Consider the following 15,514-nt stretch of genomic DNA (forward strand, 5'->3'; position numbering starts at 1 on the left):
TGCTCGTTTCGTACACGATCCAGTTTATCATTATCTTTTGGATTAGTAGTTGAGAACGTAAGATACTTTGAAGCTGTTAAGTCTGAAGCCATTAAGCATGTTAATTTAAGCGCGTTAATTCCGCCGAGAGGTTTGTGAGGATGTTCTTTGATATTCTGATAGTCTTCTATGGAGAAGTTGATCTTCGGTGAAATTTTTCGCAGGAAATAATTGTCCCATTACTGTTAGCTTTAAATAATTTTAAATATCGATTGCAAACTCTCTCTTACCTTATGCAAACACAGTGATTAACCAAAGAAGAAAACGAATCACAGGATATGTAGTTTATTTCGATTATTTAAGTTTGTACTCTTAACTTTACGCAACTAACTTTTCACTGAAAACTTGTAAAACAGACCATCTTCTTGGCTCGTGCAAACACAACGATTAATCACTAAAGATCCACAACACAAAGTGAATCGTTCGTTTCGTTTATTCCATAAATATAGTGACTAATTGCTAGAGAATTCGTCGAAAAAAAGGTTGCCGATATTGACTTGTTATTCCGTTTTCCTCGGGCAAGTAAACGATTAATAGACGCATTTATCAATCCGCTTGCCCCGTTCTCGACATAATAGAACGTGCGAACCAGACTGATCTCTTTTTATGCGAGTTTTGCACGAGCATACCAGGCTTTATGGAACTTTAATGATAGCCTCTGCTCGGTCCGCTTTTACGTTATGATAACGAGTGAAAGCGGGAGTGTGTATCTCGCTACGGCGAATTTCCGAGGAACGTGGCGTCGACTCGAATCGCCTGTTTCCCTTTTTTCCACCAGGAATAGGGTCCTTCCTGGCTAGAACGAGATCTCGATTAATAAATGGACGCTGTAAGCGTGGAATTCCAGCTGGAAATTCTGTAGTTTCCTTTTAAAGATAGGTATAAAGATGATAAATTGTACGACATTCTAAAGTATAATCTTTCTAATGTACGTCTAATGCATAAGAGATTGGTTTCCTAAGAAACGCATAACTTGAAAAGTTCAAACGGTTATTGCAATGAAAAATAATCAGTATGGATAAATAATTTGCTAGCGGGATTCATTTTTATTAGCAAAAATTGTAGAACAAATAGTTTAACTTTTTCCGTTTTAAACCTTTCTACACTCATACATACAATACGTATCGAAGTAATTTTTAGAGATTACTGTTAAATTGCTACAATTAGACAGTGGACGTTTATGCAATTTGAAAAGTTACGGTTAACCTATTTTTGTCAGATTTGGATGAATTATATCGTCTGTATCGTCATATTGCTATTACTCTGAAAGAAAAATTCATCCCGGGAAAGTTAAATTATGTTTAGTTGCGTTCGTTTCTAGAATATTGAATGACCTGAAAATGAATTTCGTAGTTCCAGCTCCGTTTTGACGAAGGAACAGCTATTGTGAATATTTATATCAAAAGATAGTTCCATCTATCTCATCGTACTAATTTGGTGCTTCCGGAAAGGCGTCATAGTCAGCGCGGAATCGCGACAATTATCGCACATTGTCTCTTCGCTTGGTTTACGTGGTGAGGTTTTCGCTGTTCTCGCGAGATCGAAAACGAAACATAATTTCCACGAGTGTGACTAGTTTCATTCTGCCCATTAATCTGGGTATCGTTATGATTCTTCCGGAAATATGATTGCAAAATAATTTTATTTCCTCATTTTTGGCAGCACTATTCGCACTATTCAATTCTTCCGGGAAGGTGTCTATATCTTTGAAAAGAACAATACGAAAATTCGTTCGATGTATTAACTTCAAATAGATGAGAAATTACCTTATTTTGAAAAACGATATATTTTCACAATTCAAGCGACTTCCAACAAACAATAATTCCTTCGCCTCAAAACTTTGCTTATTGGTTAAGTAACCGCGACATTAAATTTGTCAAATATAATCGTCGAAAACTAAGACGAGACTAGAATTCACTTGCATTAATTTTCAAAACTTTCGATGTTATTGATATCCCATAATAAATTCCACAGATTTTCAGGAAGAATCTGAAAGAAAATTGCGTGCAGGAGACTTGTTTTCTACCCCAAAGATTCCCAACGAATCGAATCAGAAAATCTCCCCTCTGGAACGGAGACGCGTCTATTACAGAATTCCAAGCGCGTCAGATTACCCAGCATCCAGTCGATCGGGAACCATGATCGTGGAACCGATCGTGGTGTCGATCGCGAGCCAGCGTTGAAATCGTTCGAGCCCTCCAGTGTGAGAAAGAGAGAGAGAAAGAGAGAGAGACAAACAGGCAGACAGACAGACAGACAGACAGACAGATAGACAGATAGACAGACAGAGGAGAGAGACTTCATTTCCGCGTGTGATCGTCGATTGATCATGAGACGAGCATACGAATAACACGCAAGACGGATCGTTGAACAGTTTTCTCGTTTCGACGAGACGTGAGAATCGATGACGCCACCCGCCAAAATGCCGAACGTGGCGTTGATCCTTGCTACCTGGTTACTGCTGATCGTTCCTCGAGATGTGTCGAGCACGGGACAACGATATACCACTAGCCCGACCCAAGATCTGGATAACACTTTGCAATCGGTGCCGCCTGTCGGGTGAGTATCCAGTTATAGAGCATCCCTAAAACCATGAAACGCGAACCGGCCAATCTGCGGGCATCGCGATCCGAGATATCGCGGCCGCGAACGATCGATCACAATCGCGGGGCACAGTAATTTTCGTGAAGTGTCTGAGGTGTGATCACTAAGGATATGCCGCGTGTATCTTGAAATTTTGGGGTAGATAATCGAGAAATATTTTTATGGTTTGTTGGCTTTTTTTATTCATTGGTTTGTTCTAGAGCGGAGGGAAGAGAATTCTTGTTGAAACTGTTAATTCTTCCCGGTTCACATTTATGAGCGTTTTATTCAAATTCACGAAATTTTTCTTGCAAATGTGATAGACAATGTTTACGTAGATTCATTTTATCTTCTGGACGAATCCAATAAAATTGTAGATGAAAATGTAATTGGGAATTGCAGTTAAAAGTATCGTAATTATGGAAGTAATAGAGAGGGTTCATGACCGAATTCTCAGGCGGCAAGTGATAGACGTTTGACACGTCCCCGAGTTCCAAAGATGACAATGCCAGTGATAAGGCTCTTCTCAGCTCGTTTCTATTTTTACTTGCCGCGGTCCAGGAACATAATGAAATAGCTCCAGCAAGGAACTGTACGTTCTAGTTTCTTTTTTCATTCGAATTACGTAATATCGCGCGTCTTCGGGCCAGCATAATATTTATCACGTTTCCCCTGTTTCTTTTTATTCGCATCGAGGACACGATATAGAAACATTCTAAACATTTCTCTGTGAAAAAATGTAGTTCCTCAACATTCGTCTTAGGCATCATATAATAAATTCCACGGCAATAAATATATTTCGTAAATTTGCATAATAGCAATATCGCGAAAATGATTCGTAATGATTTTGTTAAATTAGAAACTTCACCCCGAGATCAAGGAAAGTGCAAAGATCACTCAGTTGGTGCCGAAGAGACCGATTGAAAGAAACCTAGTAAACGATAAAAGACCATTGCGGCTCGTTATCAATCATAAACGCTCGATCTTGATGCAATCTCAAAATATAATGTGGCAAACATGCAATTGTGCAACTAAACACTTGTGACACCGCTATTGTCCTTGGAATTAATTGCTTCAAGCAGAACAGTTGAAAAAAATTTGACTCTAGCAACGATGAAGATTCGTAATCTAAAATCTATGGTAAAAATCGAAAGGAAGTATTACATCAACAGAAACTTAACTATGATAGAAACCTATTTACGATAAAAATTATAAGAAAAACAGAATACTTGACAAAGCTAATAAATAAAAGATATATTAGACACGAACTCAGAGTTATGAAATTGAAATTAATATAAACCAATTTACACCTCAAATCCGATTATACGTCGAGAAAATTTGTTACTTCTGATTTCGTGCTTTCATTTTTCAAATAGAAAGTTAAAGCGAATCAACCACTCTATTAGACCGCCGAAAAAATACCGTATCAAATATAAACGATCAGGGCATAAAATTTACTTTTAGCCGTAAGTTCCAGGGTTAACTCGAAGTCACTTTCATGTCTAAACGACTTCACACGACGCACGGTCATAAAATACGGAATAACGATCGCGACGTAGTGGATCGACCAGGTTTCCTGGATTAACCGGTGAAAAGCCTGACTAATTACACACGACGAATTAAGCTTGTCTACTCGAAGGTCGTGTTCAGCGAGAAGCTGAAGTTAAATCGCCGCGTGACGAAACTCGGTGCAAGATGTATTCTCAGGCGGATCCGTGAAAAGCGTTTCCGGCTTGAAACACTCTATGGTCAATTAGGCCTAATGGATGGATAATAATGGTCCATCATCCGTTTGGATTCGCTTGGAATTGACGCGGAACGCGGGAAATCGCGCGGACGCATGAAACCTTGCCTTGTGATAGTGTGAGCAAGAGGCGAGGGAAAAAACAGAGAGGAAAAATGGGGATTAAACTGCGAATGCGTAATGTAATGCGTAGATAACCCAATTAGAAGAGTTATCGCAGGCGGTTCGTCGCGACGCGTCGCTATGCCCAGAACGAGATTCTGGATCTGACAAAATCTGCGATTTCGCAAAATCGTTTGATATACATTGGCTCATGAAAGTGCTCGAACGCTTACCTCAGAAAACTTTTATGTCCATATTGTACGTGTTATGTAAAATATTTTGAAACCATTAATGACGAAGTAAAGTCAATGTTCTTGATGAAAGAGACAATTTGCTTGTGAAAGATGCCCGGTTGATATATTTCGATACGATACTAACGTGTATAATTCCTATTAAAAATATCTCTACAGACATAACGCAAAGGAATAGAACTTAAGTAAAGGTTTGTTACATTTAAATAATATAACAAGTACTTTTCACCTTTGTAGGCATTTTCTACATCATATACTCGTACATTTTAAGTTGCATTTAAGTTTTCTCTCATCTGATGATCATATTTTTACGTAAATAAAATTCAAGATTGACTTTAACGAAACCACATAGGTATTTTCATCAAGCAAGAAAACGAGGAAACATCTCAATCGTTTTGACAGATTCGATACTTCTAGTGTTAACCAATCTTATTTTGCTTCCACAAAGAAGCAAGAAGAACAGCCGTCAACCGCGATTCTTGCACGTTCTTGAAAAATGGAACGTCTTCCTGATTCCTCGATACACGATTCTATCTAGAAGAAACGAGAGGCACGAAAAAACGAAGGTATTGATCAGTGATCGGAATGCTGGCGCAAATAGATAGAGAAAAAGAGAGAGAGAGAGAGAGAAAGAGAGAGCCTGTGACGGTTTATTATACAAAAGCTTCCAACTGACGGTATTAGCCAGGCCCCTGCGGAAAAGTATTGGACATTAGCGAGGGTATCGTATAGCTGGCAGCAGAGGAACTAGTTTGTTACGGTAAAAGATTCTTGGCAGCTCATTGCACGCGATAGTGGCACCGCACAGGATCTTTGCCGCGGCGCCGCAGTCGGTGGATCTCGAATGCGAGAAATAAATAAAATCGGAATAACCAGCGAGTCTCGTGATTTCACTTAATACGGGACATTAGCCGAGGCGATAACGTCAATTCAATCGGTGGTTTTACGGACGAGGTTGTTGCCATTCACAGCCGCGAAAAAGTTTCTCTAATTGTCACCGTTTGAATTTCCCGACAATTTCATTCCTTACGGAAATAAGTATCAACGTTATTTAAGATAATCGAAGAACTTTCTGAAAAAGGACTTACAGATCTATGATAAATATTGGATTGCAAATTCGTTCTGTTTTTATATTGACTACATAAACAGAGAAATTTAGACAAATATATCGTACATGTATCTTACAAGTGTTACGATTCAAAATCATTCAGAACGATAAATGGATGAAATTTTATAAGAAAAAAACGAAACGGTTTAAATATTGGAAATACGTATTTAATCTCATAATCGAACGAAAGAAGGTTTACAGTAGCGTGGAATTAATTATTGAATTTTAAAATTGCTTATCATGTTCTTTGTCTGTGATTTTCACGTGATTACTACCCACAGATGAGGCAAGGCAAGAAACACAGACCTAATGATCGGTCATAAAACATCCTCCACGTCGAATTATTCGACTGAATTCGTCGGGCAAATTCGCGTTTATCAGCGTTGATCGCACGATGATCGACCCTGAGAGGGAAGGCCACCGAAAATCGAGCGAATCGGTTAGCTTAGGCGGCAGAGCGTCACGCTCGAGCAACTTTTTCATTAATAAACACGTATTAGCCGGTATCTTGTCACGGCCAATTAGAAGCATGTTTCACGTGACTCCACCTAACCATTGACGTTCAACTGCGCGATTAATACCGTCACATCAATTATCATTCCTCGTATGAAACATTTCTCGAGCACTCAATTAAGGCGTAAGAAGAAACAGGAATCGCCGATAGGATAACATTCAATATACTTTCGATTTTGATTCTCGTCTTACCTGTTTATCGATCGATTCTTCGTCGAGACGTACGAATTCCTAATAATCTATCCTCTTTCAGAAAACAGGAGAATGAATTGTTTCTCGATACGATGTGAAGGTATATATTTTATATTGTCATATTAATCACAACACATATGAGAATTGTAAATTTCTGTACAAATATGAGTGGCAGCACTACTACGCTAGAACCTCGATTATCAGGTCACCAATTAATGGAACAATCAATTATTAGAACACGAATTAATAGAAATAGATAATAATAATAAATTATAAATAAGTATATAGTACAAAACAAATGACGCATTTGCATATGAAAACGAAGTTACGAGATTACAAGAACAATGCGATTGTCGGAACAATGTATGTCACGACTAGATTATCAAAGTTCTATTGTATTTGAAAATAGCAACCATGATTCTAGCCTTGTAGAAAAATCACGATGAGAATACAGAAGAGGCTGCCTAGTTGGAAGCATCTGTAATCAGTCAAGCTAGATAGATAACTCGTGCCCTACAATCGATGAACTTTGTTATTTATCGGTTGTTCTTCAAACGCGATGATAACAATGTTCTAGAGCGAATTAATAAAGCAGGCCGAGTTACACGTAACATTTCGACAAACTGTTTAACCTCTTTGGTATAGCACTCATCCGCTGTGTAGTGTCACTTAACGGCCGCGAACAAGAACGATTGCGTATATCTATTATTAACTTTAGTCGATGATCGGTCGTGGCCATGCATTTGGTGATTGTCGACTATACTCGACACTCGTACCCAGTAGGTTAAAGGTTGACCCGAATGCCGCCTCTTTTAATCTGCGTTCAATGGATTCGAAGACGATGCTCGACAGTTAATGGGTTGCTTGTGAGTGTATGACATTCGTAATTGGAATTGGACATCGCGAATTCGGATACGAATAATGAATCACGTTAAATTTTAACACGTTCGCCACTACGGAGGATTAGAGTGAAACGTTCGTCACAGATTATGTTTTGTTTCTTATACTTTTGTACGATAGAATGGCTGATGAAAATATTTGAACTTTGAACACTTACCATAAAACACTGTAATGTGTTTGTTGCGTGCATTATAAAGGACATTTTGCAATTTCATTAACACTATAATGGGACGTGATTGTCATGATTGTATTGGTAATATTTGAGACCAGTCTGAGGTATTTGTTACGGGGATCAAAAGATAAATGTTGACTGATTTTAAGGACGTAAAGAAACATTCGAGTGTTTCAAGAGGCCATGTTTCACTGTGCTCTGGTTTTTTCATGTAACAGACGCTTTATCGATAGCGCTGATACAAACGCTAGTTTTTGTTGCTGCAGTAATTAATTAACAGGAAAGAATGTCGAACGAGTGGAAAACAGATAAAAAATATTATTCTTTCTATAAATAGAAATACGTGAAGAAATTTTTAATGATCTTGAAAGTGGGATGTTATGATAGTTCCGTTTGACAAAAGCTGTTAGAATTATTTAGAGAAAAACGATGGAATGTGTGCGTGTGTTTGGAAATGAAATTAGCTAACGCAAGAAGAAAACGATTCAACGGGTGGCTCACTTTCTTATCGCCTCTCTGCCCACTACGTGGACAACCTTCCTCAGTGACAGATTCATTACTTCATCTCTTTAACATCATTTCCTGTACAATCCTCAGAGAATATAACTACCGATTACTCTTGTCGCACTAAATAAGTATCTTGAATATAAAAAGTTCGTTAGATATTTATCCATTTGCAAAAATGTATGGTAATTGAAATCAGTGAATGAATGTTATTTTGAAATACTCGATATCGTGTAGTATTATGTAAGCCTTCTAAAAAAAGATGTTTAAAAGCAAACACGAAAGTGATCCGAACTTTTGTGTGAGATCACGCATTCCCAGATATCGTACTATTTACATACTTTTAGTTTTAATCTCCTAGGGTTAAGACGGACGAATGCATTTATTAAAGCCAAAAATCATATCTGATTAATTACTAGAGTATTTGTTATTATTTCTTTCTCCTATTGTGGAATTTTCTGATAAATATCTTTTTACAATAAGATTCATTGTATTCTTTGGATCCATATCTTTGAATTAAAGAAACACCAAATGAACGCACATATATCTATGTATGTACGTACATATATTTCGATATAAAGATATCTTTTAAGACATCTTCTTGTTACTTGAAGAATTTCCCATTGAATAATCTATTCACAGTGATGCCTATTGTAACATTCGGGATAGTCCTTGAATTAAACAAGAATTAAATAAACCTATGCATACGTACGTATTAGTATTCCTCAAGAGATTAATTATCAATTACTAGGATATCTCTTTTTTTATTGAGAATTTTCCCAGTGAATATCTTCTCGTAATAATGTCTATTGTATCTTTTGGAATTATTCTTGAATTAATGAAAAACCAAGTGTACACGTATGTACTTTGTATCAATATCTGATTATCAATTATTCAAGGATATTTCATTTTTTATTCAAGAGCTTCCCAGTGAATCTATCTATACTAATATTCATTTTATCTTATAGAAGTTTAATGCTTTGATATAAAAATAATTCTTTAGTATAAAAATTACAAGAAAAATACCATTTAATATTAGTCACCATTAATAAACTCTCAACTATGTTTAAGTTCATTCATCTTTTGCACTCACGCATCGATTCAGTAAGATTGGCGCGTCTGACTTTATTATTATTAATGAAACTTCTCACGAAACAAATGTCGTTGACTGTTATTCTCACGCCGTATTGGCTTTATTCATCGTGAAGCAACTTTCGAACTGACATCATATCTATCGGTCCATCACGGTTTTATCTGACCGAATTGCGATTTCTCCGAATCCGAGTTACGTCCGACCCCATTCTCCGAACCGATCCTAATTGGCGAACAATTCTCGTCGACGGCGATTTTAACTAAAACGTGTCGGTATGCAACGAAGAGATGCCACTTTTCCTCCCTCCACGGTTCCTCTTTCACTTCCTCCCTCGTGCGTTACGTAAAGGTCCACTTAAGATACAGCTAATCCAGCCAGCCTAACCGTGAATAATTATGTAAGTGATGATCCCATTAGGCGTGAAATAGGTCCTATCCTATTTTCGGCCAAGTCCTGGTGTTCACGGCCTTTCAGAAAAGTCGGTCATCCCTCGTTGTCCTTTTTAAATTGGAAGAATTTGAAGTTTTTAGGTGCTTATAGAGCCATAGTAGCTAATATTTCTTAAGGGTAAATGAATTGTTTCTATATATTCTTACAAGCCTCGAAAATTCGAAAGAAATGGAAGCACGTTTTATGTTGACGAACGTAAGAAATTGGGCGGATGAATGATGATCACACTTATCGATTATATATCTGTATTGGTAATTACAAAATGAAAATCTTGAAATCCAGCTTTGGTAGTTCTAGCGCTAAGCAAGTATCGCTGTAAATATTATTCTATCGCTGTTTATGAAATAACTGCCTGCAATTTCATTTGCGTAATATTAATGTTAATGGCCATTAAAAATCTTTGCAAATTTTTCAAATTCCTCGCCGAGTTCTAAGCGTAATATAAGCATTTCCATAACTTGTATTGCAACATTCTCTCGCTAAATTGCCATATCTTTTATCGAAAGAAGTGTCAATTGCGGCAATTAACAAACGGTCACCGATTCTTCGTCGAAGGAACTCCTTAATCCCCTTCGTAATTATCAGTGGCAGAGGATAATAAGCGGCACGATAAATTTCTATCATAACCCGTTGATATTATCCCCGTTGATTTCGTAAGACAGGCTGGCCTCAATAGGCTCCTTTAATCTCTCGATGTAGTTTTAAGAGATCGTAAATAATGCTCGATGTTTGCCCTACCTAATTCTCCGTCCACGCGTTTTTACTTCAGCCTCCTATATCCATTTTTATTTCTTCTATCTTAGGACGCGTGTATGTGTGTGAACGAAGCACGACCTTAAACGCAACGCAGTCGCGTTTTGATCGCTTTAATTTTAATGGACTATAATCCATCATCTGGAGAGTCATTCCAGCGGCCGTTTCAGATCCATTAAGCGCACTTTCCAATTGAACTTTTAAGCCCACACCCACCGCTGAAGCTGTTTAGACACGCATCAGGGTTTGTGCAGTTAGTTTATTGGATTATTGCGCGAGCACGCGAACGCGCGCGCCTCGTTACCGCCAACCATTTTGCGAATTAAAGCGATGCCATGGACAACGTTGGAGGTTACGTTGCAACGGGCGCAACATTTTTCCTCCTGGTTTTATTTCTGTGCTCTCTTTGTTCCGTTGATTGGAATGATTGAATGCACTTGTGCCTCGACGAAATGATCGGTATTTTCGAGGCGATTGATCGAAGATCTACGCTTTCAGCTGTTTCCATTTAAAGATTAATTTACTAAAATTTTATGGCCGCTGATTTGATTAATTTAGAAATCCTCTACAAGATAAAATTGCAATACACATGTAATACATAATATTCGTATCTTATAATTTGAATGCTACTTCATACACTATTAATAATAATTGATATATTTATGTCAGTTGATATAAACTACATTTAACCAAATATAGCTCAAAATCATTATAAAACTACCCAGGGAGAGACTTCTTACTTTATCCTTTTCTCATCAACGAGATTTATAGTTAAACGAATATCGAAACGATAAATCATCCAGGTAACTCGATCCTGAGTATCGTGAAAAGAGAAAATCACGAAAGGTGTGGTTATCGCGAGACCGACAATGATTAATTTTTATCGCGCGATTTAATTGGAAAATTACAGTTTACCAGAACTCGTTGGTTCGTTGAGAATTATGTGAAAATTACTATCGTGAGGATGTTTCAGCCAATCTGTATGCAGATCAGCGACCCTTTCCGAAATCTCTTCATTATCTCGCGAATCAAGCGTGTCGATCGTCGCGTACAATTACCTGTGAAGTGTAATATTTAACAGCTGCCCCTAATGATACCCTTCCTTAACGAATTACTGACTGAGATAAATGATCCTAGTTTTTATGTGGATTTCGTGAATTTTTCAAATCTGTTATTTTAAATCCTTGATAAGTTGTTGATGTTAGGTACATTGTCAATGTCATTATTAAATCTCAAATGATCACTCTTTTATGGCAAATTCAAGAGAGCAGGAACGCGCAACATTTTGTATGAAAACGCCTTCAAAGAATTACTATTCCTCTTTCACTATTCAAATCACATATAAGTGATCCCTCATTTTCATTACTTTCATATGAAGTTTCTAAAAGGATTCCGGAGGCTTTCGAAAATTATTCGAACAATTATGAACAGTAGTATATATAATAAAAACAATCTCCAAAATTATCCTCTTTTTTCACCGCTACAAACGGATAAAAATTATCCCAGCTTCCATTATTTCCATGCGAAGTACATAAAAGCTTAGCGAGCCCACGCACAGAATCATTCGAACGATTGTTATAATAATGTAGATGATGTAATATATTCATATAATAGGGAAATATCAAACAACCTGAAATATCCTCCCTTTTCTCACCGCTAAAATCGTACAAAAATTATTCTTCACTTTCATTTCGTTACTTTTATACGAAGTAGGTATGTAAAACGGTTTCACGGGTCCATTGAAAAAACGAAAATTTCGCCTTGATATCCACGATTCCGGCGATAAAGCGTCGAAACGAGGTCGCGTGACGCTATCAGAAGGAGGAAACGGAATTTTTGCAGGAAACGCGCGAGCTCGCTGACGAAGGAACAAACTCCGGTGAACACGTTGTCGTGGCACGCGTTCGGCTTGCAAGCGACGTCACGGAAAAGAAAAAAATGGGAAGAGAACGCGGTGTGCCACCTCGGAACAAGGCGGCCATTCACATCGAGCCGCCTGTAATTAACGTCAGCTGCTATAGGCGGCCTTTGAGTACTTCCACTTACGCGCTTCGGCGCCGCGGCTCACTTCGCGTCGGCGTATTTACACGCCTGTAAACACGACCCCCTTTTTTTGTCCTTTTTCCATATTTCCATAGGCTAGCTGGTTCGTGGTTTTATTCAATCGTGACGACAGCTTCGATCCATGAGATCATCTTGAGCTCCGATGTAAAGAACCAAGAGGAGGGGGTTCAAAGAGGTTCGAAGTCCGCTTATTGGCAGCCGTGAGATTGATTATTCGAACGTGTCGAGGGTTAATGATTAGTCGACGATTCTGCAGCTATTTTACGGGTTCAAAGGTGGAAAGCGGGATAACACCCCCCTTAATTCGACTTTGTCTCTCGCGTGTTTATTAGAGCCTTGGATAAATTTCGTTTCTGAATGAGAATTGATAAACATTCATCTACAGGCAAGCGATGCAACATCGTTACAATTGCATAGCGATGACGCTGTATACTTAGGAGATTTATATTGTCAGTGATGCAATGTACACGAGTGTTCGATCTTGTTACTGAAAATATAAGATTACTAAATAAATCATGCAACGTCACTTTTAGCATCTCATAAAATCACTATAATCGTTTACATAATAAAATGTCTACCATAGTATCTACGAGTTAATCCTTGATTGGATAATTAAGTTGCCGGTGACCTACGACAGTTTAAATTATTTAATAATTTTAATACGCTAACAAATTATTTGCTATTTAATAATGTATCGAGTTACTTAATTTTTAAGTATTTCATGTCAGTTTGTGTATTGTGTATTTTATATGGTAAAGACCATCGGTGGAATTGAACATGTGAAATACGAAATATAGAGTTAAGATATAATAATTTAAAATTATGTAATTTAAATCACATCTAATTCAAACCGTTGTAATCGCCTACAATTCAATGATATCAACTGAGAGTAACAAAGAGAAAAAAATCTTCCCAGAGTAGCTATTACCAGCCAGCTTTCACCACCCATTACGCTTATGCTCGTTTAATTTTCCAGGCCGAACGTGTGCAGGTCAAGATACAAGAATTACTGTTGCCCCGGTTGGTCAAAGAAGCCTGAGACCGGCCTCTGCGTAATTCGTAAGTACGGAGACTGTAGCTCGTATCTCGAATCGAGGCTCGATCATAATCGAATCTCTACGTCCCGTAATTGGACGTGATCTCACGAGCTCGAGTACATTCAATTTTAGCGTTCATTATCGAAACCGCCAAGCTGAAAGGAGCATCGCGATCATCGAGAGGCGCGCATTCGCGACGAATAATTGCATCCATTGCGCAACCAGTAAATGAGTGTTCATGCGACACGACCGATCGACTTCTCCAACGAAATTACTTTAATGGCCTGTTACACGCTTCCTGTTGATCGCATTGTCTCCACAATGCTTCTATATAGCATGGTTGCGCGCGAATGCGGTCGCGATACCGATCTCGAGTTCAAATTTCAAATGGCTTCGTGTCTTGAAATGAAATATGTGACTTTCCTCTTTCGATAAGGATTTCTTTGGTATTATAGCATATATAGCAGTGGTATATTATAGCAGTGTAAAATATTATATAGTTTCTCTTAAACAATTTGTGTTTGAAAATCTGGGCAATTGTATGAAGGAATTTTGTCTACGGAAATTTACTAATGAAATAATATCTCTTGATTTATGAAATATGGAGCATGGAAAGAAAAATATCGATATCTTTTTAGCTATATGCGTTAGACGATGCGGCCCACTGGGCAGATGCATCAGGCCGAATATTTGCTTGTGCGATGGTGGCACAGTATCTTCGTCTTGCAGCAGCAGTCAAACCAAAGGTGAGAGAATATTTCTTTGGAATTTTAGAAAAACTAAAGTGTTCGCAGCGACAAGTAGACAGCTCCAATATTTAAGTTGTGTTTATTAAAAGTGAATGAAAGCTACTTATATCGTAATTTTCTAAAAATAATCCATGTGTCTACTCTCGTAGTTACTACACACGAAACTGGCAACGCGTTAGACAGGGGTGAGTCTGGAAGATGCAGGGTGCATTGTATAAATGGCAACTGCGTGGATGGCAAATGTCAGTGTCGTAATGGATATCAGGGCGAATTTTGTAACGAACGTGAGTCATCAAAACTTATCGTTTCGCCTAATTCCTTACAATAATTTATGCTACACACAATTCGTGATTTCATCGTCTATTTAAAATAGCAATTTGTCGAGAGCCATGCTTGAACCAAGGAAGATGTATTGGTCCAGATCGTTGTGCATGTATCTACGGTTATACCGGTAGACGATGTGAAACAGATTATAGGTATGCGACTATTTAAGGCCCTCATATTTCGATTGGTTCGAGAGCAGTGATTTCGTTAATCTTCCTTTCCCTTTAGAACTGGACCGTGTTATACGAAAGTGAAAAATGGACAGTGTTTGGCAAATCTGCAGGGTGTCGTTTGCACGCGACAGTTGTGTTGCGCCACCGTGGGCAAGGGCTGGGGTCACCCCTGTGAAAGGTGTCCCGCCCGACTCGACTGCGAGTTGGGTCACTTGAAGACTAACCAAGGCCAGTGTGTTGGTGAGTGATTACTGGATTGCAATTTTGACAATTTATGGAGTTTTATATTTTCATAAATACGAAGAAAGAATGATAAATAAATACGAAAAATTCTATGTTGTAACGAGTATTTCATTTTTTTTCGGTTTTTATACTTATACGTGTGCTTCATTTTTGTATTACGTGGTCCCAAAAGTTTCTTTCGTTTTATAAGGAAATAATAGATGCGCAACATTTTTTGTATTATATTATTTTATTGAATTATGTGTAATCCATTTTGTAGTAATGGAACAAATTTTGTAGCAACAGAACAAAATGAATCATACATAATTCAATAAAATAATATAAAACAATGTAGTGCATCTATTATTTCCTTATGAAACGAAAGAAACTTTTGGAACAATCTAATATATTAACATATAATTGACATAAATGAGTCGAATGATTACAATTATGATATTAATGGAATTTATTTAGAATTAACGTTATCGAATTGTTCTTGTGATAATTTTTCGTTTCGAACAATTTGAAGATAGTACTTGAT

General features: G+C 37.7%; 2 protein-coding genes across 3 annotated transcripts in view; one reads left to right on the forward strand and one right to left on the reverse strand.

The window, feature by feature from the left end:
- LOC126917944 (A-kinase anchor protein 17A) overlaps positions 1-15,514 on the reverse strand; it is a 201,638-nt gene that overhangs the window by 22,511 nt on the left and 163,613 nt on the right. The window lies entirely within an intron of this gene.
- Positions 1-15,514, forward strand: part of LOC126917937 (fibrillin-2-like) — a 32,341-nt gene that overhangs the window by 582 nt on the left and 16,245 nt on the right. For both annotated transcript variants that reach the window (XM_050725381.1, XM_050725380.1), the window contains exons 2-7: positions 2,014-2,598; positions 13,445-13,527; positions 14,144-14,251; positions 14,404-14,538; positions 14,628-14,730; positions 14,807-14,991. In XM_050725381.1, coding sequence (XP_050581338.1) covers positions 2,444-2,598; positions 13,445-13,527; positions 14,144-14,251; positions 14,404-14,538; positions 14,628-14,730; positions 14,807-14,991 — 769 coding nt within the window. In that variant the 5' untranslated portion in view covers positions 2,014-2,443. The remainder of the gene's footprint in view (positions 1-2,013; positions 2,599-13,444; positions 13,528-14,143; positions 14,252-14,403; positions 14,539-14,627; positions 14,731-14,806; positions 14,992-15,514) is intronic.

The sequence above is a fragment of the Bombus affinis genome, chromosome 6, assembly GCF_024516045.1.
Source record: "Bombus affinis isolate iyBomAffi1 chromosome 6, iyBomAffi1.2, whole genome shotgun sequence".
NCBI lineage: Eukaryota > Metazoa > Arthropoda > Insecta > Hymenoptera > Apidae > Bombus > Bombus affinis.